We start from the raw sequence: 23065 nt of genomic DNA on the forward strand, positions 1-23065 counted from the left end.
ATGCACACCAAAAATGAAAAAGCTTCCATCATTAAGAAATCATTTCCATAATATCACTAAAAGCATAGGCCCTACCATTGAATATGACATCAATAATTTACTTAATTTTTTTATTACAGTGAATGAAAAGTGGTGCTGACATTAAGATTCATACAAATTTTATTATTATTATTTATTACAACTGATTTTAATATAAAATAGAAATTGCATCCTTCACTCCTCAACTAATTAGTCAATAAAATTGTTCATACACCTCACATTCTCATAATTAAAATTAAGGGACATTTACAAACATACCGCACGATTCTTATGTATTTACGAATCTAAACTTTAATATTTACATGCATATAACTCACATTTTTTATATCTATCACCTATTTTGTTAAGTCGAGCAAAATATTTGTAAATAATAATTTGTAGGAAAATTTGCATGCCTAGAACATAATTCTTATGTATTTACATATTCCGCCCTTGAATTTTCGTGTTTATATACATAGTATTTTGGTGCTTTCAATATATGCATGAAAGGGCGGATTTCACCTTTAAAGAGTGATAATAGTATTATTTTCTCGTGCAAAATTAAAAATTTGAGCGCAATGTGTGTAAGTATGAAAGATTAGGTGTCGGATACGTAAATAAATAAAAAATTGTTTGGCTTCTAATCTCATTAGCAAGTTATCTATAACATATTTTTTAAATGACTTGTTAGAATAGTTTATTGGCAAAGCAATATATTTAAAGTGTTTCTCATGCTTTCAACGAGCACCTTGCTTTGAATGCTATTTCTAAAATTTGCATTTGCATTGACCAATTCAACCTACGGCTTTGCAATTTTATAGGGAAAAATATCTAAAATTCAAATCTAAAAATCAATTTTTCAAAAAATTTGTTTTGAGATAAAAGATTAAATCTTGAGACGAGTTTTTGATCAAGAAATATTCGAACATTGATAAAAACTCATCTAGTGAGGTGATTTCAATAAACTTACATTTAACTGGCCGACTCGACAAGAAGAACGTGATGTTATCAAAATTAGTCAAATTCGAGTCAATTCAAGTGCAGATCAAATCATTAAATGATTTTTGGAAGTTTTTAGGCCGCATTTAGAAGGTTAAACGAATGTTGAATCTAGCAAGCATATAATAGAATCGAATATCTCGATAAACGAAACTACCATGCCCAAAATTGCTCAATTCTGACATCGTTCAGACACTCAAATATCAATCAAACTCCGTCTGATCAAAGGAAGACCTCTAGATCGTCTGATCAAAGTAGTTCATATTTATGTATTTATTGCACCTAAACCGTTTTAAATATAACATCATCTCTCTCATGAGAGGACACTAGAGACTTGAGAAAGAAATTAAAGTTTTGAGAATGAGTTGGAGTCCAATACCACCCCCCCCCTGCCCCCGTCGATCGCCGTCGGCCGCCGTCGATATCCATCGATCATAGTAAACATTTCCCGTTTGTGAAACAAGAGGTCTTTGTAATCATCAACCAAATTAGATTTTTACATCTGGCTCAGACCCTCTAATTTTTTTTTTTTACAGACTTTTTACGTAAAAACTTTTGGTGTCATTATTGGTTATTTTTTTTTACTCGGAGTGTATGCTAGATTCCCGAGCAACGCTAAAACAATACATGACTTTACTGCCAAATTTTGTAGCACTCATAAAAGTTCTCATAGAATGAATTCATTTTAAATGAACTCAACTCAGCTTGGCTTTAATGGCCAACTCCATTATGAATTCATTTCTAGGAAAACTCAAAGAAGGGGAGGTGCTGCACGTACCACCGATCTTCTTTTCTAGCACTAGCAGGCTTCTTGTCGAGAATTTGAGTTTTGGCGCCCGGTGAGAGAACATTTTCTCCACTTGTAGCCCTATATCAAGAATCTTTCCCTTCCCCCTTCTCTTCGCCATATTCTTTCTCCTCAACCAAAATTCAAATTCTCAACAAGAAGCTCACTTTAATGGAGTCCATAAACCAGATCTCAATTGAGAGCTTCTCTCATGGCTGGCTTACCAACATCAATTCCCCCTTCGATTTCGACAGCCTGGAAGACAGCCTTCGCCGTTCCTTCGATGCGATCGACAGCACCTCCTTCATCGAAATGGACCCAGATTTCTTCTCGATGCGCTGGATCGACTCAACCAGTTTCGACTTCACCCTTCCATCAAGCTCCGAGCCGTCAAATTTGGTTCATGCCGATCAAATTTTCTCCAACGGACAACTTCTCCCGTCGACTCCACTGAAAAAAAATGAACCCCATTTCTCTCCAGATTCCGCTCTGAATCGAACGTTTTCGATCGGTTCTTCGAAGAAATTGTTCCCTGAGATAAACCATTGGGATGAATCGATCTCAGCAAACGCATCTCCAACTCATAAGAACAGGAAGACCTCCCCTGGTAAGAGATTAAGGAAGTATTTGAATTTCCTGATTCCTCTGTACAAGAAGGTTAAGAAGTTGAAGATGATGATGAGTCTGAGGGCAATTCGAAGCTGCGGCGATTCGCTGATAAGGTCGGTGAGGATGAAGAATGAATTCTCGAGTATGGAGCGGAATCGTGGGGGTCGGGTGAATAGGGTTTTTGATTTGGAGTTTGAGTGCTCGATTCATGATGCAATTCTTCATTGCAAGAAATCTTTTGCAAATTTTAGTAAGGAAGACTGATTTGTTCTATTAGGGGAGCTTTTCTTACAGAGTCATTATTGTGTACGGACACGGATCAAGACCGCTGAAATACATTTTTTTTTATTATTGTTAGAGTGGGATCCACTCTAATTTTTTGCTGGCTCTAATCCGATACCGCACGCAAAATTTAAGTGCGGTGTCCATACGCAATAATTTTTCGAAGAAAAAGAGAAGAAACATATAGAGAAATAAGTTTCTTTTTTCTTTTGATTTGAGTTTCATTGTAAAGTTATAGGAACATCTTGTTTTATGTTTACTCATCCCCCATAGGGGTAGAAGTTTGAAGTGATAAAGAATCTCTCTCTCTCTCTCTCTCCAATCTTCTTTTTTCATACTCAAAAGTTCTTAAGATGTGAGTTTATTATTGTGTAGGGGGATCAAACTCACTTAACAATAACTTTTAGGGGCTTTTACATATATACCGCCTATTTCTTCTGTCTTTATATGTCTATCCTTTATTATTCCACATTTATATAGTTTAAATATTTCATATCACAATAAAAAAACTAAAAAAATGTCAAAATGGTCTCTTGATTTTTTGTAGGGGGTCAGTTTGATCATAGAGTTTATAAAAATATCAATTTAGTCTCTGAAATTCTTAATAGAGGTTGAAAGAGTTCCCAATGATGATTATTTTAACCCTCATGAAAATAGAGGCAAAAATGACGTAATATAAATAATCAGAGAATATTTTAGCATTTTACTCCATAAAAAATCCCTTCATTTTAACTTTTAAAAAGTAAAATACATATTTCCATGCATAGGTAAAGAGGTCTGTACGTAAAAAATCAAAATTTAGGTGTTAGTTTGTAAATACATAAGAATTAAATGGTATGTATATAAATCTTCCTTACTTTTAAAACACTTATGAGTAGATATCTATCATTAATTATATACATAGGAGACATCATAATTGTCGGATTATGTTCCAGTAATAGTCGGCTACTCATCTGGCTCAATCAGAGCCATCCAAATGGAGTAGTCTTCTTCCCAAAGAGTTTGATCCTTCCTCCCAAAATGATTTTTCCTATCAAAATAAATGAAGAAGAAGAAGAAGAAGAAGAAGAAGAAGAAGAAGAAGAAGAAGAAGAAGAAGAAGAAGAACATGGCATGCATGGTGATACTTTTCTTGGCCTATGAAAGCAAACTGATTCGGTTTGTTATTAAATCAATGAAAAGAACAACTACCAAAGCAAGAAAGAGACACTTGCTAGATAATGAAAAGTGAAATAATCATAGAATTTAAAGTAGTTTTTTCAGTAAAAAATAAATATAAATCTTATTTTAATGAAAATTTATTTTTGAAGGCCCAAATGCGACATATAACTAGGCATATATTATAGATAAACATGTGAGTATCATATGCAAACTAATGTGCATTATGATTTTTAAGTTTAAAAATAACAATAGCCAATGAAAATATTTTGGAATAATTTGAAGGTTTTAGTTTATTTTATAGGTATAATTAATACATAAATTTAGTATCAGAGAGATACATAATTTATTCTTTCATTATTTAGAACATTACTTTGTTACTAAAATCAAAGGCAAATTGATCACAATGAAAATGATTAATCATTACGAGTTAATCTGCAACACATTGTTATGTTATAGCACTGATTAATTATGGTCTGGAATTCTTAGATGTTTTTATAGTGATGTAATCAAAAGTCTTATAAGTGCATATAAAACTTTAGTTGTTAATGCATTTTTTTTAATATAAATATTTAACATTTTTAGAAAAAAATAAATTGTTTTTTTTAGTATTATTAGAAACAAAGGAAATAAATTATAGAAAATAGGCGGGTTTAAGTTCATTAAGAAAATGTTATTGGAAATGTTTTTTGGAGTATAAGATCGCTATATTTGGCAACCTCAGGGCAAGTTTGATCAAGCCACAAAATAGGTGTAAAAGAGAGAAAAAAATCATAGAATAAAACAGCAATATTTATGTGATTTGGCATTGATAAGCCTACACCCACAACAATCACACTAACATCAAATAGTTCATTAAAGTTTAGAAGAAATTCATGAATATTTATTATTAAGGTAGAATTAAAAATATAGATAAATATGCTACTTTATCTAGTTGGAAGAATATGTAGTCACCTCTTACAAAGATGAGAAATAGACTTCTTTTTTACTGAAGAAGTCTAAGAATTGCACTTGCAAGTACAGAAAGACTTCATCCTTTCTTTCTTGAATGATACTACTCTTCTCTCTTCTTCTTGCTCTTTTTTTGTTTATTCTTCTTGTGAAGACAACATATTTGAGACTAGATGATTTTATACAGTAAAATGTTTACCTTTTAATATTAGTCATCAACCTCTATGAAGATTCTTATAGCTTGCATGTATGCTTTTACAATAACTTTTATTTAAGAATTTATAATAATTTCCATTTAATATTTGGTGGTAGCTTCAATTTAAGACCTTTAAGTAAGTTTTAATTTAGAGTTTTAGGTAACCACCAATTTTAAAAATTAAGATTAGTCCTTTTTCAAGATAATTAATATTTAATGATTACCCACTGCGAATTTAAATTTGCATTTTACTAACTTAACAATTATGTTTAAAATACTTCTTTGTGTAGCATTTCCATGTCATTAGTAGTAAAGGTTGATTGCGACTTCGTAACCGCCCAATCTAATAGTAGCAAACTTTTTAATATTTATCTTATTATTATATTTTATTCTTATTTTTATTTACTAGATATCATATATTTTTCTATTTATCTTTTATAAGCTCCCACTTAACAAAGTTTTACTTTATAAGACTCCTTTAGAATCATCAATATTAGATTTTACAACAACTCTTATTTATTTATTTTTTTATATTTGATGTCATTTTCTTAATATCATTCTTAATTTTAGAAGCTACCAATATATTTATTGAATCTAGTATCTCACAATGCAATGTTGTATTTTGCAACATACATGATCCACTTTCTATTAACCTTAAGGGTATTAGCATCATCAAATAATACATATCCAAGATATTATATTCTTCTTTAAATCTTGTAATATTTGAATGCATCCATTGATTATCCAATGATATAACCACGACACCATGCATCCTTAATTTTATAATGAAAGAACTTATAATCTTGAAAGTAGCTTCACTTATTTTATAAGTATAGCCAACAAATTTTCGCTTTTATATAAAAAATGTATTATTTTTTTTTCAAAGATGGTTGACGGGCAAAACTGCCAACCACCCCTGGATCGCAACCCATCATGTCTGGGTTGGACCCATGTGCCTAACCACTCGAGTACCACCCCCATATAGCATCAACCACTTGGGGGGATTCGAACCCTAGACCATATGAGACTTACACTGATGAAGTGATGCCTACCAACTGATTTGGGAACGCAACGCTTTATAAAAATGTGATTAAATTAGAATGAATATGATTAGAGCTAGTTGAGTATTTTTTATCTTTGTCTATTATATTCTATTACCAAATTAGCATGATCAAATTTACATCAATACCTACATCATTGACTCATCCTGTTATGACTAGAATTTTCTAGTTATCTTTTCTTCAAAGCAAAATAATTCATTCTATGTGATTTTTCAGTCTTATAATAGCATCAAATATATATATATATATAGTTATAGTAATCTATTTTAGAGATTTACTCCTACAATGATTAAAAGAAAACTCTTATTCCTATGATTTCTTTCAACTAATAATAAATATTAGAAGACAAGAATACTTGACACCCTCTATCTTTATTGTATCACAATAATATAATATGGTATCTCAAAAGAACTTATAAAACTAAGTTAAAGACCATACTAATATTAAAATTTGATATTATCATTAATAATCACATAGTATTCTTTAAATATTGAATACTATAATTTAATATATTTAGATATGAATTTTTTTTTTGGCATATGGATTAAATAGAGTGGCTTCATCTAATAAAATTTATTAGAGAGAAACATGAGACATAAACTGTTACAATTCTTTTCTCAAAATTCTATCAAAATCTCATCAACCAAACACAAATGAATTATTGAATGGGTCTCACCACAAAAATTGAGAAAATTTGCGTCGGACATATTTGACATAAAATGAAGGCAAATCCGATGATAATTAAGTATTATCGTCAGATTTTCATCAGTTTTGCGTCATTTTTTTTTTCAAAAGTAAATCGAGGGTCGATAATGTAATTTACTTCTCATTTGCGAAGAAAAAAATCACCGTAAATTATTTACGTCTTATTAGTGTCAGTTATCAATGAGGCTACACACGCAGTTGAAGTTGAGTCTAAGCAATCCGATGTTAAATTTATGTGTTGGATTATTGTCGGATTTGTGGCAGATAATATCGAATAATAGTGGAAAATGATTGTCTTTTATGCATCTGGATGTTCAACGCAAATCAGACGCAAAGTAGACGCTAACCTGCTACCAAAAAAAAAGATTACATCCGAACAACCTGCACGCAAGAAACAATGCATATCAAAAAAAACATATTATCTTGTTATATTAGCACATATTATTGCTCCAACAAATATCAATAATGAAAAATAAAATAAAGTTACAATTAGTCCCAAATATCAATAATAAATTTCACCAAATATTCCATCACATAAGTTCAAAGCAATGTTGAAAAATAAAATTAATAAAAAAAAAACCCAACTCCACCTCCTCCTCTACTAAGGTCATCGTTCGCTTTCCCCGGTATCACGTGGGGGTGCACGTGTGAAAGTAAATGCGTAAGGAAATAACCCCCTCTTCCTGCTCCGGTAGGTGGACTCTAAGGTGCCAATAGCATGGGGTCTCTCAAGTAGTTGACCAACTGCACCACTTGTGGCCATCCGTAATAAGACAAAGACATTAATAAAATTAGTAACAAAAGTAAGACAAAAGAGAGAAAAGTAAGACATAAAAAGAAAAAGTAAAAACAGGAATGTGTAACATTAAAATAAGACACGTGTCTCAACTTTGTCTAAAAATAACAACACTATAAAGAAAAGTAATAATAACCACTAATCCAAACTTACTTGTTGTTACTACTAAGTCTCATTAGAAGAGTTTGTCTTCAAAGAAGAACAAAAAATTTCTTCTTTAGCCTCATCATTATTCTCATCCATATCAATAGGAACCTTGTTGAAAACCCTCGTGGTATTCTCTAGCGCAAGCATTTCATCATTTTACCAGTTTGAATGCAAAAATATGACATATCTTTATCTTGGTGAATGGGTTCAACAATACTTTGTATCTTAATAGTTTTTCTTATATTATTTTTCATAACCACAGCCCAATCAACCTTATTCCTTGCTCCACCAGGGCATCGAAGGTAATAAACTTGGGTAGTTTGGCGTGCTAGAAAAAAATCAAACTTCACATAAGATGTGTTCATTTTGACTTCAATGATAACATACGGGGTTAGTGTTCATGTTCCTTGATTCTGAACATGATCGAATCACTGACAATTGAACAAATAGATTGTGTGTACTTTACTCGGATATTGCAACTAAATCACTTCTTCAAGTATGTCGTAATAGCTAATTTCGCTATATGTGTGTGCATGTTTCCTCTAATAGCGACACCTATGTCTTCCTCCCTTCACATCAGGAGCTCGTATGAAATCTATAGTCATTTACATCAAATATTTGTCATGTAGTGACACTGCGATTATACCCCTGGGCAAGATTTAATAATCTCAGATCTGTGATTTTATTGCTTGTATTGTTGATCTATAATAATTTCAGAGGTATGATTAGTCTAACTTTGAACTTGACGATTATAATATGTACATGTGATTTGAAGAGGTGCTTCAACATACACATAATTTAAATCATGTCTGAAATTCTGTTTCAAACTTCTTTTTTTATTATAGACTCATATTCCCTGTTTAAACTATTGATAAATAATCTACTCACATCATGGTTATTTGTATATTTGAATTAATTGGTATATGTATAACATTCTGAATAATAAATGATAGTATCAAGTTTGGGCACGACAAACCTCAGTGTATATATGTTTGCATTTCGTCGCAGTTCATTAGAACATACAATGTAGTTGCCTAAATCTCTTTATCACTTAGATATTGTGTAGCATGCATCTTTGATGACTCCTCAGATATTTGAAATCTAGATAATTCTGGGTGTGAAGATATGTCACCTACAATATGACATATTTGATATCCTTGATCAAAATAGTAGGAGTAGAAAGAAATTGTCTATAGTAGCAAGTATGCTTCATATATCGTTCTCTTTGGATGTGTTGTATTCTTAAACGTTTTTTTGTCTTTATTTCAAGACCTCCAACACAAAGATATTTTGCATTGAATATGATGATATTTCAATATGAAATAAAATTCAACTCACAATTGTATGCTATGGGAAGACAATACTCTCAAAGGGACACATCCATATCTATTGCACTGGACCCCCCCGGTATAGTCTCATAACATAGATGTATAGATAAATGCTCCACAATTCAGAGTAAATGCTTTCATAATAATAAGGGAATACTTGCATCAAGATTTCTCAATGAGTCAAAATTCTGAGTCCCTACATACAACTCCCTAAAGAACATACTTACTTGGATCAAGGGACTAGACAGCAGCTTCATCAGTGCATGAAATGCAATATTTAGTAAGCAATGCGAAAATATATGATAGTCACGACTCTTCATGCAAAGCACCTTCCCCATTGCCAAGTCAAAATAACGGCTCAAATTTGAGACATCCACTGGAAAATTTCAATGAATTCATCCACTCAAATATTGTTATCTACTGATCTAGTTTAAGACAGTATGCGGTTTTGGGCTTTTTTAATTTATTTGCATTTGTCTCTTAATGTTCTAAGGTCCTCCTCTTACAACATTTCAGGTCTAATCTAGCCTCATGTTATCTTTTGTTTTACTCTTGATATCCATCACAGTATTGAAGATATTATCAAAACAAAAAATTCTCAATATGCATAACATCAAGGCTATGTCTAATCAGATTAATCTTTCAGTATGTAAGATCCCAAAATATGCTTCGCTTAATTCAATTATCTGTGACACCAAAATCAAGAATATGCGTTGAAGCCAACTCTGATCTCTCGGCGATCTTTCGGTACTTTACTGATCATCTATAATAATTCAACTACATTTATCTTGAGGGTTGAACTTGATCTTTTAATCCTATTTTTGAAGAATGCATCTCTACTCCTTCTAAGTAGGTGATTGAGGTTAGAAATCTTTGGTGGCATTTGAACCAACTATTTTTCCTTCCATGTTTCAGAGTAAATGCTTTTGACATATCCATGCAGCAAGGACAAGCCAATTCCTGGTTGTGCTCCAATCAAATAATATCCCACAGGCCAGAAGATCACTAATTGTTTACATTAGAGTAGTTCTCAGTTGAAAATTTTATTTCATAACGATTTCTTAAGTAAGCACGCATGTCTTCTATAATATTTAAAGCTCACCAATCACAGGCTATAAGTATACATAAATTTTTCTTTTTGGGCTATGTGAACCTGGTACTATCAATGGCAGAAATAAGAATGACACCATCATGCACATATTGAGAGGTAAATTGAACAATGTGATGATTATTGGCAGCTTGAATATGAGGTTGTAGCGTGACTGTACGAGATGAAGCCATCTGCAAATAAACTAAGTCTAACATTACATGCTTCGGTTGCAAAGTCTAGATAAGTACAATCGAAATATCTCCAGGCTTCACCACATAATGGATGACTCATTGAATTAACATGAACAAATCTAGTATCGTGCTAAGTTGTGAGAAGTTGTACGCATAGAAGTGAATAGCCTTTGAAGCGGGTACATGTGCGAAAGTAAAAGAGATGTTGTATGCAATAATTTTATAATTTTTACCATTTTCTCCCTCTTTGTTTGAATTTATCAGCACCACAAAATCGGCAAGTCGTCTCGACTGCATCATCCTTCTAATATATCATGTAACAGTTAACAAAATAATCTATCTCTCAGATTATAATCCTAACTTTAACACTAACTTTTTTATTCTTTACACGTCATCCTACACTAAATTCTCTATAAGATTTGTCTCTTTCAATAATGTTATTACCTGATTGAATGCTTCTCAGAACATGTTAAAATCAGATTTGATGCTCAATATTCTCAACATCACTGATAACTGTGTATGTGTAGTGCAACCATCCCACAAAGGTTATTATGTCGCGTTTTGTAAGTAAGAGAACTGTTGTGATTCGTTGGTTGGTGTTTCACCTTCGCGTGTTAACACTCCCAACAAAATGAGTTCTGTGAGCATAATGACTCATTTCTTCTTATGTGCCAGGAAAATATTCCTCTGTGGAGGCCAATAGTTTGTTGAGACAACAACTTGATCGTACTGAACTTCTGGTTTACTCACCATATGCAATCCAGTACTAATAATTTGGTTTAAATCTCTTGCGGTAAAGATTCAACTTAACTTCTTCGGGGCACAAATACGTTTAATTTTTATGATTCGCACGGGGACATCAAAACTTACCCTTTGAATGATAAAATGGGAAGTTTCTGATGCCATCTAAAGAAATTCTCCAACACCATTCAAAAACTCATCAGCAAGTTATTTTCATCCAGAATATAATTTATTATACATCCGAGCTCTCAGATTATGAATATTCATATGGAGTATAGATATAATTTTATAGATCGTAAGTATAATGTTCTTGGGACGCTTTATTAGACGTAGAGTACATGTTAAATCCGTCATAATACCGTATAAGATTTCAACGTTTCTTTAATGACTCTTGCTTCGATTTATTGGCGGCACGCAAATTCCAAGGTAAATATCAGAAGCTTTGTTCCGTCGCTTTGCAGCCGCACTTCAGACGCTGTTTTCAAATGTAATGTCTTTTCATCCATCTCTATTTTTATCTCATTAACTCATAGTTCACGGGCATCTTACTAAATTTTACAAGTGCTTCATACTATGTATCCTTATTTTCGATTGGTCAAAACTATTTGACAAATCAAATTTCTTAGGGTTTAGGTGGGGCAACTGCAGCTTAATGGATAATGTGCTGATAAGTTGATTAAAAATAATCTGCTGATATGTTAGGTGTGATAGTTATTATAAATTTTTATTTTTTTTGGAAAAGCCAGACCACTGCCAGAAAGATGTCACTGCACCTACATAGGTGCGGTGTGAAAACGTTGTTTTCAGCATTTTGAAAACGCATAAGCTGTCAAAACGCAGTTTACCCAAACAGGTCAGGTACGCTTTCAGAACGCCACCACATCAAATAAGCTGCCCCAAACGGACCCTTAATCTTAAACTTCATAGCCATTGTATTTTTTATAACCTTGATATGAGTCTTAACTGGTAGCTGTAAGGAAGTTGCATGTGTGAGCTTAAATTAACATAATGACATGGAAATAATACGAATAATATTAACTAAAATTAGACATAAGATAAATTTAATTAACAATCGACTTGAAATTTTTTAATTTCATTTAAAATTGAGTCACTTTAGTTTATAAATTTGATCCATTCTCATCCTGATTTACTCACTCCTTAACTTACTTTATCCCCTCTCTCTCTCTCTTTCTCTCTCTGTCTTACTCTCTCTCTCTACATATATACATATTTTACTTTTTATATATATTTCAAAGGAATGACTTGAGGCTATTATACGAGTCCTGATCATCCCCGATGCGTCTAACAATTCGAGTATCAGACCCTCCGTCGGGGGGAATCGAACCCCAGACCAGAGGAGACTTACAATTGAAAAGCAGATGCCCAACCAACTGATCTAACCATGCGGCGTATATATATATATTATATATATTGAAATTCTCTCAAATTATCCGGATAACTGCATCAGATGTGATTGTTGGGAGATGTAAATTGCGGAAACAAATTTGATAGATAAATCATAGAAAAAGCAAAATTTAACATGAAAAAACTCTGAAAATGGGAAAAAACAGAGTCACGCCACATCAATAAATTCACTATGAAGAAAATAAGAAAAATCATACAAATTATACAACACTCGAACTCCCCCACACTTTAGAACACTCCGAGAATTGATACAAAATTCTTAGCTATAAAATGCAGAAATAGTTGCGTAAGAAATTCTCTTAAGCATTGCGACACTCTAATATATGGTGTTGTGACATCGAGCTCTTGGATTACAACTCAAATTTTATTTTTAGAGCAGCGTTGTTGCACGACAAGACAACACCTCGGCGCAACTACAATAGCGCTACGACGCTGATACTGTAGCTCTAAAGCGAATAATTTTTTCGAAGACAGCGCCCCCGAACCTAATACAATGGTACATAGCCACCGTCCGCGGTGCCTCCAACCCCACTGCATTGGCTGAGAATACACATCAAAGATGTGCCAAAATAAATTCGAAAGAGAAATCAACATTTCGATATTGATTGTTAAGTAATGGCAATTGTTTCTTGAGTCCTTTGAAGTGATGAGAAAAAGAAATAGTTTAGAACCAAGTAGATTAGAATCATTAACAGCCAACGAAGAAAGGGAAAGTGATGGAGAAGTTGGATCAAAATATTGTTAATAAGGATCTTCTTGAAGATTAAGCATGATTTATTTTGAATGATGATTTCTTCATTTCTATTGGCAGGAGAACGGTCCATAATTTCCAAATTTAGATTTAGAATCATGTAGACCTTGATTTTAACAAGTTTATAGTCAAAATAAGCATCTCGATAATACAAACACGATAATGTCAAAAAAGATCAAATCTGAGTCCAAATAAACCATGATTAAACACTTGAAGTGTAGTTAAAAGTTTTTGGTATATTAATTGGTAGTAAAATAATCTCTAAATTTAATTTATAATCAAATTGAGCAGCGCAGTGAGGGAAATCCCATGAGCCCTATAATATCTAATCTTGAAGTTTTTTAGATACTTGATGAATGTTGAAAAAATTACTTGTAATAAAGGGAATTAATGCAACCCATCTGATTGGGTGGTTTAAAATCCCAGTTAAATTTACTAAAATTTACCTCTAAAAAATTATAAATAGAATCACATTCATCACTTGAACAAAGGGAGAAAAAAAGATTTAGCTGACCACTAAAAACTTAATTCTCAAAGTTTTGACTGATGTTGACAGACACTCGAGATTGCGACCAACCACCAAAGTTCATCATCAGCCATTAGAGGTTTTTGTCGATGACCAACAATAATTATTGTTGATCACCAAAATTAATTATTACAACCGACCATAGTTGTTATAGCTACATATACGTCTTTGGTTGCCCTAAAACAACTGCTATAGTCATTTAGGCAATAGGAGCTAACCACAACTATTATAGCCTACAATTATAACTTTGTACTTATAAAATAACTTTACATCCACCAACTATGACTTTTGAAGCTAACTACGATTGTTATAGGATCCAACTATGATTTTGTTTGAATTACTATGGTTATTATAGTCACAAACTATGACTTCTATAGCTAACTATGACTGTTATAACATCTAACTACAACTCATGCAACTTAATTATGGTTATTATAGCCAAATTACTATTATAAAATTATTATTATCAAGTTTTATAATTCCATCTTTCATAATTAAAGAGAAGAGAGGACCACCATACTTTCAAATTTCGTGGATTACTTTGACTTTGTTATGGATTTTTTCCCTTTTAAGTTTTTTGCACATAAAAAAATCATGTTTTTTTTCATCTCATAGTTTTTTATTATTATTATTATTTTATGTGTGTTAGATTTTCATGTAATGTAATGAAGTTAAATTATCACTCCACGGTCACAATTTTTTAACAAACATCATGCATATTTAAAAGCTCTCGCAATGAAATGAGCTAACTTTCTTAATAAAATATTAGTTTAATTCAAGGTTAAATTGAGCTTGGCTTGTATAATTAGTCCTCTCATTAATTTTGACTTATCAAAATCAATCTAATTTATTTTCAAAAGATAAACTTGATTTGACACATATGTATTTGGGCTTTAATTTTAGACGATGGATCATAATCTAGAATGATCTTAAAGGATTCTAGAGGTATAATTTTGAGCTGTCTTTATAAATATCTATAATAAATTGTTAATGACTTTTGTAATAGATGATATGAGACAATTATAAGTTGAGAGGAAATGGTAGCCATAAGATTGAACCATGTCAGTACAACTCTGCAAAAAGAGGTTTCATTGATATAAATAGATTTGATGTCTTTGAACTTGTATAAAGTAAAAAATAAGGGATAAAATTCTCTTTCATTAAATTAGAGGATGCTTGAGATCATTTTCATATTTTAGGGACTCTTTAGAATCAATTTCTATTTTTGAAACAAAAAAGAGAAAAAAAATATAAAAAGATTGTTTGTTTTATTTCTATTTCTTATTTTTTGGGAGAACACTTTTGTTTGTCGTCGTCGCTTTCGTTTGTGTCCTTCAGTCGCCGACTCCAGCGCCCCGCTGAACGCTGCTTGCAACTTTCCACCACCTGCTGACAGTTACTAATCGCCCCCACCCACTACGCCCGCCGCCCGCACGCACACATGTAATGCTTCGTGTTGAGTGGAGTAGGAAAAAAAATTGTATATGTCATTGGCGGCAAAGCTTAACTCTGGAGTGCACATAGGCCCAACTGTTTCATAAAAGTATACTTTTTTTAACTAAAGCATATCAAACTAAATATATTTTATATTTTTTTATTTTTAAAAACATATGGATTGTAAAAAGTACTAAACCTGTTTTCTATGAAACAGAAAACAAAAATAAAACTAACTAAAAACAAAACAAAAATAACAAACAAAAAGTGATCCCAAACAGCCCTTAACTTCCATTATTTTATTTTATTTTTTATTTGTACTTTCATTTAAATTAAAACATTTTTAATTAATATACTTATTTTTAAAAAAAACTCAAAAACATTTTTTTTAGTAGTTTTAAAAATAAGCTGATTTGTTTTAAAAAAATAACAATTAAAAACCTATTAAAATTATAACAACCATACATGTTTTTAAAAATATAATAATAGTACTAATATTAACAATAATAATAATAATAATAATAATAATAATAAAACAACAAAAGTGATGCCAAAAGGGAGCTTAGAGTTTTCCTCTTTTCTTAGTAGCATTTGTCTTATCCTAAAAGAATATTTATAAACAATTAATCTTAAAAAACAAGTTGACAGCCCTATATATATCTTCATCAATAATATAAACATCCCAACTAAGCAAGATATTGGTGAGATGATGAACTTAGGGTAAGCATGAGAGCAACTTGGTCACATGGGAGGAACTTAACCAAAAGGAACATTAAACATATGTTTGTTACTCTTATTTTTATGCATTTTTTTTGTTCTTTTAATGTGTTGGCCTCCCCACCTTTAAAGTTTGAGATATGATCATTATTGGCATTTTCAATTCTTCATTCTATTTTCAACCAATACACTGCACGTTCGAACGAATGCCGCCAAAAACATTATTTCAATTGTCTTTTTGTCACCTTTTGTTATCATCTTGCTTCTATAAACATAATTTGGCGCCAGTTTGTGGGAGGTTTCTCTTGAGAGAGACAATGTAGCTATCATGGTTGGACAAGTTCTTGGTTTTGCTTCCTAATTGTTGTGGTTTTGAACAAGGGCAATAGTTAGAGGGATTTAAAAACAAATAATTTAATTAATATATTAAGAAGATTTTATTTTTTTAAATATATATGTGAATATTAATATATTTTGGAATATTTTTAAAAGACATGCTAAAAAATAATTATCTATAATTTGTATGCGCATAATGATGTTCAAATTTATAGGAAGTGTGATTTTAAAAAAGTTTGATTTTAAAGTTTAAAAAATAATTTTTATACATTATATTATTAAAAAAATTTTAAAAAATAAAGTTTGGTACGTCTTAAATATCAAACAAAAAATGCATCAGACAACTCTCATAGAGTGTACATTGTACATGTAGACCTTATTATCCTCTACGATACCATCTAGGTGGTATGGCTCCACTACATAGAGTGTAGTAATCTGGAGCATGTTATGATATGTTTGGTAAGAGATGTTATAATCTATCTATAGATGTTATGTTCTTGTTGACTGATATGTTCTTAAACAGGTTAATTTTCTTCCTGAATTTTATACTTATTTTTTACGATATTATGCTTTAATAGAAGTTATTTTCATGTTTTTGATGCAGGTATAATAAGTTGATCAACCGGAGCGAAACAGAGCAAGTGGAGCAAAGGAGGTTTGATCTGAACCGGTGCCTAGGCGCAAGTTTCCTGTGCATAGGCATCGTACCTCATGAAGAAGATAGAGGAAGTGGCTCCTACGATACTAAGCTGATAGTGGGCACTCGAAACTGTTGCTTTCGAGAAGGTGGTGTAGTGAAAGGAATCCAAAAATATCCTTACTGATGAGATGTGGAAGGGCTGGTATCTAATGTCACCCAAGAATATTTTGGTAAGAAATTATTAAAGGAGTAAATGATGATTGTCTGAGGATGTCTATCTGCGATTGAAAGGGTAGAGTCATATAAATGGAAGACCTGAAAGCAACCTAGGTGGAGGTTTACATGTTCATCTCTATCATCCTGATCTCTTTGAGGTTTACCTGAGATGTAGATAAACTCTGCATTTGGCTACATAACTCCTCGTGCTTATTGATCTTCACTTTCCCGGATTGTCTTCATGATTGCTAAAAAATGACTGAAATAAGTCTTGTCTACACAATGAACTCAGTGTATAAAATTAGATTAGATTCAAATTATTAAGTTATTAAAAAGTAGGCATATAATAGCTTATTTGGTGGGGGACCTTGGGTAATTTGTGTTGAGAGGATCAATAGAAGCTTTATGCAAAAGTAATCTAGTGCAAGATAGATACCAGAACATGTGCAGTGCAAGTTCTCTCTCTCTCTCTCTCTCTCTCTCTCTCTCTCTCTCTCTCTTTCTCTCTCTCTATGCACCTAAATCATTATATCAATTTTTTTTTAATTTAAGTATAAATTTTTTAATATAATAATAATTTGAGTTATATATATACTCCTTATAATAATAATAATAATAATTATTATTATTATTATTATAAGGAGTATATATATAACTCAAATTATTATATTATAAGAAAAATTTAAGGCTTTTTTAAATAGTTAGGTTAGGTTGTGCCTAAAAAAAATGGTTCTATCATTATTGAATCATAATGAAACTTGAGTGTTAATCACCCATGAGAATAGAAAACTTTGTCATCGGACCCCTTTGCTTAACCCTGAATGTATTAAAGTTGAGTATCGCAATAGGACTGTTTCTAATCTTGCTCTTTTTTTCTTGCAAGTCTCTAAAGTTACTTTTTTTGGATGAGTACCACTTGGAGGTTATTCATTTTAGTAAGATTGTTCCCATTTATGGATCCCCTTTGTACATACTATGCGAAAAATTCACAAAGATTAAAGGTGACGCTTGTTGAATTCTTTTGTGCATGAGATCTTATATCATTTGTAGACTCATACAATTTCGTAGAGATCTTTAAGGAGAGAGAAGAAGCTGGAGGATTTTCAGAGAGTTTTTTAGATGGTGGCATTGAGATAGGACTCTACATGTTCCCTTTTTTTTATTTTTTTATACTATGGAGCTTATATACACACCAGAGTTTTGAGAATAAAACATAAAACTAGGTCATAGACTTTGTAATACAAAGCTTGTGCACACTCATTGTCGACAAAACTATTGTTGTAGATTGTTATGTTATTAATAAATGACATTATACATGCCGACATACAAGAATTCTCTTCCTTCTACCTTAGAGTGTCGCTCGTCAACTTGGTGGTGTAGCTAAGTTGTTGTCTATGAATTTGTGAAAAGGTCCAACCAGTTCATACGAGCTTGGAATAAAAACTCTAGCAGTTTAGGCGAGTTTAACTGGAAGAGCTGGCTTGAAGATTAAGATTGGATAGACTCGTTCTAAAGAACTCACAAGAATATTGGTGTACTTTAGAGATGTATTTTGATGGTACTCACAGAATCCTTCTAAGTGACAAGAAACTCTGTGGCTTGTCACTTTTAAAAGTATGTGTAATGAGTACGATTGATTGGGTTGGTGCCAGACCATTGAATGCACAACTCATGGGTTCAATCCATTAAGCTCATGAGGTGCATTTTGTATTTGAGGTTTTTTGTTGCTTAAAAAAATTACTTTTAGATATACATTTCGTTCCCCGACTTTATTAGCTCTTCAAAAGGATAATACGAGAAGGACGGGAGAATAATAAAATAAGTAATTCAGGTTCACGACTTGAGGGATGAGATGACCGCAACAGAAGTCCTGCCCTATCAGGCTTATCTGGAGACATATCTATTCATATTTAATCAAATGGTGCTTTCCATTATCAATAAGTTTTGTGGGCTATGCCTTGATGAGGATTCGCGGGAGTTTACAATTGAGCTTAGATTTTCTTTCCTTTGGGGTCTCAAAGTTACATTTGTAGGGAGTAATCACGATTACGCTTAGAAAATGGTGAATTATTTCTCATTCAGAATCCTTCATTTTCTAGATGATGGAAGCAACTCATTCTGTGATTATGACTCACTGATATTTCAGGAGGATTTTTTTTTTGTCGAGTGACCCTGAGTAGAAGCGCATATTGTTATGAGAAATAAGACTTATTTCAATCATTAGTAGGTATACACTCTTAAGAAGTGGTGGACTGAAATGTGAAAATTTCAAAACTTCCCTATTTTGAAGGGTGTGTTGCAGTTGCATTTTTTTGATTGTCAAAGAATAACTATCAAATCATTTAGAACAAGTACTTCTAAAAAAATTTAGATCCAGTTATTATACTTGTAAAAGTTGGTGTCAGATCACCACCTTTTGATTCACTGAATGACTATAAGGTTCCAACATAATCATGTTCTCAGAGTTAAGTCCTGGTGATTTTGCGTTGGCTTCTTTCATCTTTTTTTTATTATTGTGGTTCTACGCTTCTAATTGATCTTCTAGTTGTTCTTTTACAAATAAATATGTTGATCAATGGTTGGAGCTTGTGACTAATCTCAATGATTCCATTATGAAAGATACTGAGGTAATAGAAGATTGAGTCATAGAGGCAGTGGAGAAAAATCGTAAGGATGAAGGAGAACCACTTCAGAAGGTAAAATCTACTCCTTTATTCATGTAATCCCTTTATATTTCTTGATTATTGCTCTGTGTTTACATGTGGATGGGTTACTTTGGAACTGGATGAGGATAGGGATAAAATCACGCCATTTGAGAAAGGTGTTGGAACCACCTTGCTGGCTTTCTCAAATGTTGACCTCCTAAACCACCTTGCTATCAACTTTTCAGGACTTGGAGAAGACCAATTAGAAGCTTGTGTGAGCTTTGGAAGAGCTCGCAGAAGTTCAAGACGAGCTATTGACCATGAAAGATAAGATGGTGCATCTTCAAGTTAGGTAGTTTGATGTGCAAGATCATATTATAGACCCACAGACGACATGAAGAAGGTCAAGGAACATAATCTTTCTTTGGAGGATAAATTAGCGAGGAATTTTTCAGAGATCCATAAGTGCCTTATAGAATTAGAAGTAAAGTCAAGGTTGTTGCTTCTTTGTTAGTTAGTTGAATGGTCCAAATCTGGATTTTTGATTGCAAAAGGGAAATTAGTCATGAAAAAAACTTATGTAGTCTGTAAAGATTGATTTGAATGATGTAAAAAGTCAAGATATATGTTTATTTTACGAAAGACGGTGATTGTATTTTTCTTTAAATTTTCTGTATTTTAACATTTGATATGGAATATCTTTGAAATTTATTATTTTTTCTTCGAAAGATAACCCATATAATTCTCTATGTCAAGGCATGAACACAACACCCTTATGATGATGACTAATTTATTACGATATAAATTCTAAAACTATAAATATCTTCCTGACCTATTATGCCTTTTTTACTTTTGAGACATACTTCTGCTTTTACCTTCCCATTTACACAAGGTTTACATTTCGAACTTAAAGGTAAGCTACAGTCTTCATTGAAGGCATTCTTTTAAAATAATATTTATTTTGTATGGCATCTACTATCTTGACCATTGAAAGTCTCAATGGAGTTGGTTTGGGTGTTTCTTAGTAGGGTAGTGGCTGCTCGTCATACTGAGTAGGACATTGGCCAGGATACCAATCTTGACTCATTTGGTGGTGCATTTTATCGACCGCCTTATGGTCATGGGGCGATCGAGAATCTTCTTAATGAGGACAAACAATAAAACATGAATTGTGTCTCGATTTCCACCCTTCACCTTTGGAAGTACATTTCCACGGTTTACGAGTAAAGGATTCTATTTTAGAGGAGGCGCGGTTGGAATTATACTCATCATTAGATATGTTGTTGTTGGCCAGCTTCGACAACTCAACTAGTGTCTTTGGCCTATGCATAAAATATAGGGGAAGGGTCCTTGCTTCAACCCTTAAACTAAGGCCACATGAGCAACCACGGGTTCCAGATCCTACGCTTCCAATATCTCCTTATGAAAGTAGGTGATGAATGAGTGCAGCCACTCACTCTTATTCTTAACGGAGCTATAGAAGGGCCTGCAAGATTTTCTGATGCTTCTGGCCTTTAGCAAATTGTGCCACAAATATACTTGTGAAATCAGTGAATGACGTGATTATTCCTTGTGGTAATTCATTGAACTACCTGAGGGTAGACTCCCTAGCGTTGCAAGAAAAAAATGATATTTCAACTAATTGATGATCCTCAGCAAATACATGATGGACTCAAAAGAAGCTATGTTGTCGGTTGTATCGGCCCGCCCTTGTAGGACCCCAATATTAGGGTCTTGAATTGTTCTAGAAGCTCGACCTCAAAGAATCACTGTGATAATGCATTCTCGGGTTGAGCAAGTGCCTAAGTGCACTCAAACTGATGTCAATCGATCAATGTTGACCAAATACAATCAGGGTATTGGGAGTCGCCTTCACTTTCAAAGACTAGACAGACTCTTCTGTTGTTGAGCATCCAACCTTCATCCCAGGGCTGCTGATTACTTTCGCGGTTGAACAAGACTCGAATGACTTCCAACATCCGATCGTTCAACTTCTGGATTTATTAGACCACGAATTCTCTGTTGAACTTCATGTAGATCATCCTTGCTATGAGGTTCATCTCCTTGTGCTACTCTTCTTTTCAATTTTGGGATGATCCATGCTCATCACCTTTTTTAGCATGTTGAATCCAGATTTATTCGTGAATCACACCTAAAAAATAGAGCGTAAATAATAAGAGAGTGTGTGGGAGAGACGGAGATAGAATGAGAAAGAAATGAACAATAATTAATCTTGTCTTACTCATAAAATATTACATGTATAAGCTTTTCATCCATCTATTTTTTGGCTCGATCGACTAAGATTGATTGGCTTTGGGCAACAAGTTTTGCTTAATGGATTGAGCTTCCCATGTATTAGTTGATCAAATGATCTAGCCTATCTGTTAATCCTTGATCTCTAGCGAGGAAACTCTAGGGCATCCATGTGATGGTTGGAGATACCATGAAATTGAATTTTCTCTTTGATCAACTCTTTAATTTTCTTGTAGTGATAAGCTCGAATGCTCTTTTCTCCCTTCTGATTGAATGACCTGCATTTGAACCATTCAATCATCTTTTTACCTACTTCATGGTCTAGTCAATTTTACCCTTTCCTTAGCTTACCTCCTTTGCTCGGTCGGTCAACTGACTCACTCTCTTCTGATATTGAGCCAACCTTTGCTATACTCTTCCCTTCTTAAACTATTAGGTCTCTTTAAAATCAATGGCAATAAATTTTTTACATATCTTCATGAAAATCTCAACTCAAATACTTGGTTCAAAAAATTAATCCAAATTCATATTTAATCAAATAATTTTATTGTCGGCATAATTATTGTTAATTAATTATAAAGTGGAGAAATTTTATCTTATTTTCTAGCATTAAAAAAAAAATGTCAAGATTTACTCAACATTAGAAGCATGAAATTATTACAAAGCGGCTACTTACACACACATCACCTAATTACTATGTATTTACATGCCTTAATTTTTACATTTATAGCACCCATATCTTTATAATACCACCATTTCAACCTTCAAGAAGCAAAAGACACGTTTTCAGCATAGTTAAAATGGAATGTATACAAAATATGAAGTCTAGGTGTTCAATATGTAAATACATAGAAATTCAGCGGCATGCATATAAATCTTCATACTTCAAATTAGACTCTCTATCCACAAGAATGACAGCTGACAATGTAACCACCAAGCAGAACATATTTTCAGTGGTATTTGAAGAGTTACATCTCAGGTGTACTACACAAGCAACTCTGATTGCTCTTAGCAATTCAATTGATAAAAAAACCCCTATAATTGCATGCCCCACAACACTTTA

At 32.7% G+C, this 23065-nt stretch overlaps 1 protein-coding gene across 1 annotated transcript; it reads left to right on the forward strand.

Moving 5' to 3' along the window:
• Nucleotides 1–1825: 1825 nt before the first annotated feature.
• LOC110028290 (probable membrane-associated kinase regulator 6) lies at nucleotides 1826–2814 on the forward strand. The gene has a single exon (XM_020730077.1). It carries the CDS (start codon nucleotides 1976–1978, stop codon nucleotides 2675–2677), a length of 702 nt encoding a protein of 233 aa, XP_020585736.1. The 5' UTR covers nucleotides 1826–1975; the 3' UTR covers nucleotides 2678–2814.
• The last annotated feature ends 20251 nt before the right edge of the window (nucleotides 2815–23065 follow it).

Source organism: Phalaenopsis equestris, unplaced genomic scaffold (genome assembly GCF_001263595.1).
Source record: "Phalaenopsis equestris unplaced genomic scaffold, ASM126359v1 Scaffold000507, whole genome shotgun sequence".
Classification (NCBI taxonomy): domain Eukaryota; kingdom Viridiplantae; phylum Streptophyta; class Magnoliopsida; order Asparagales; family Orchidaceae; genus Phalaenopsis; species Phalaenopsis equestris.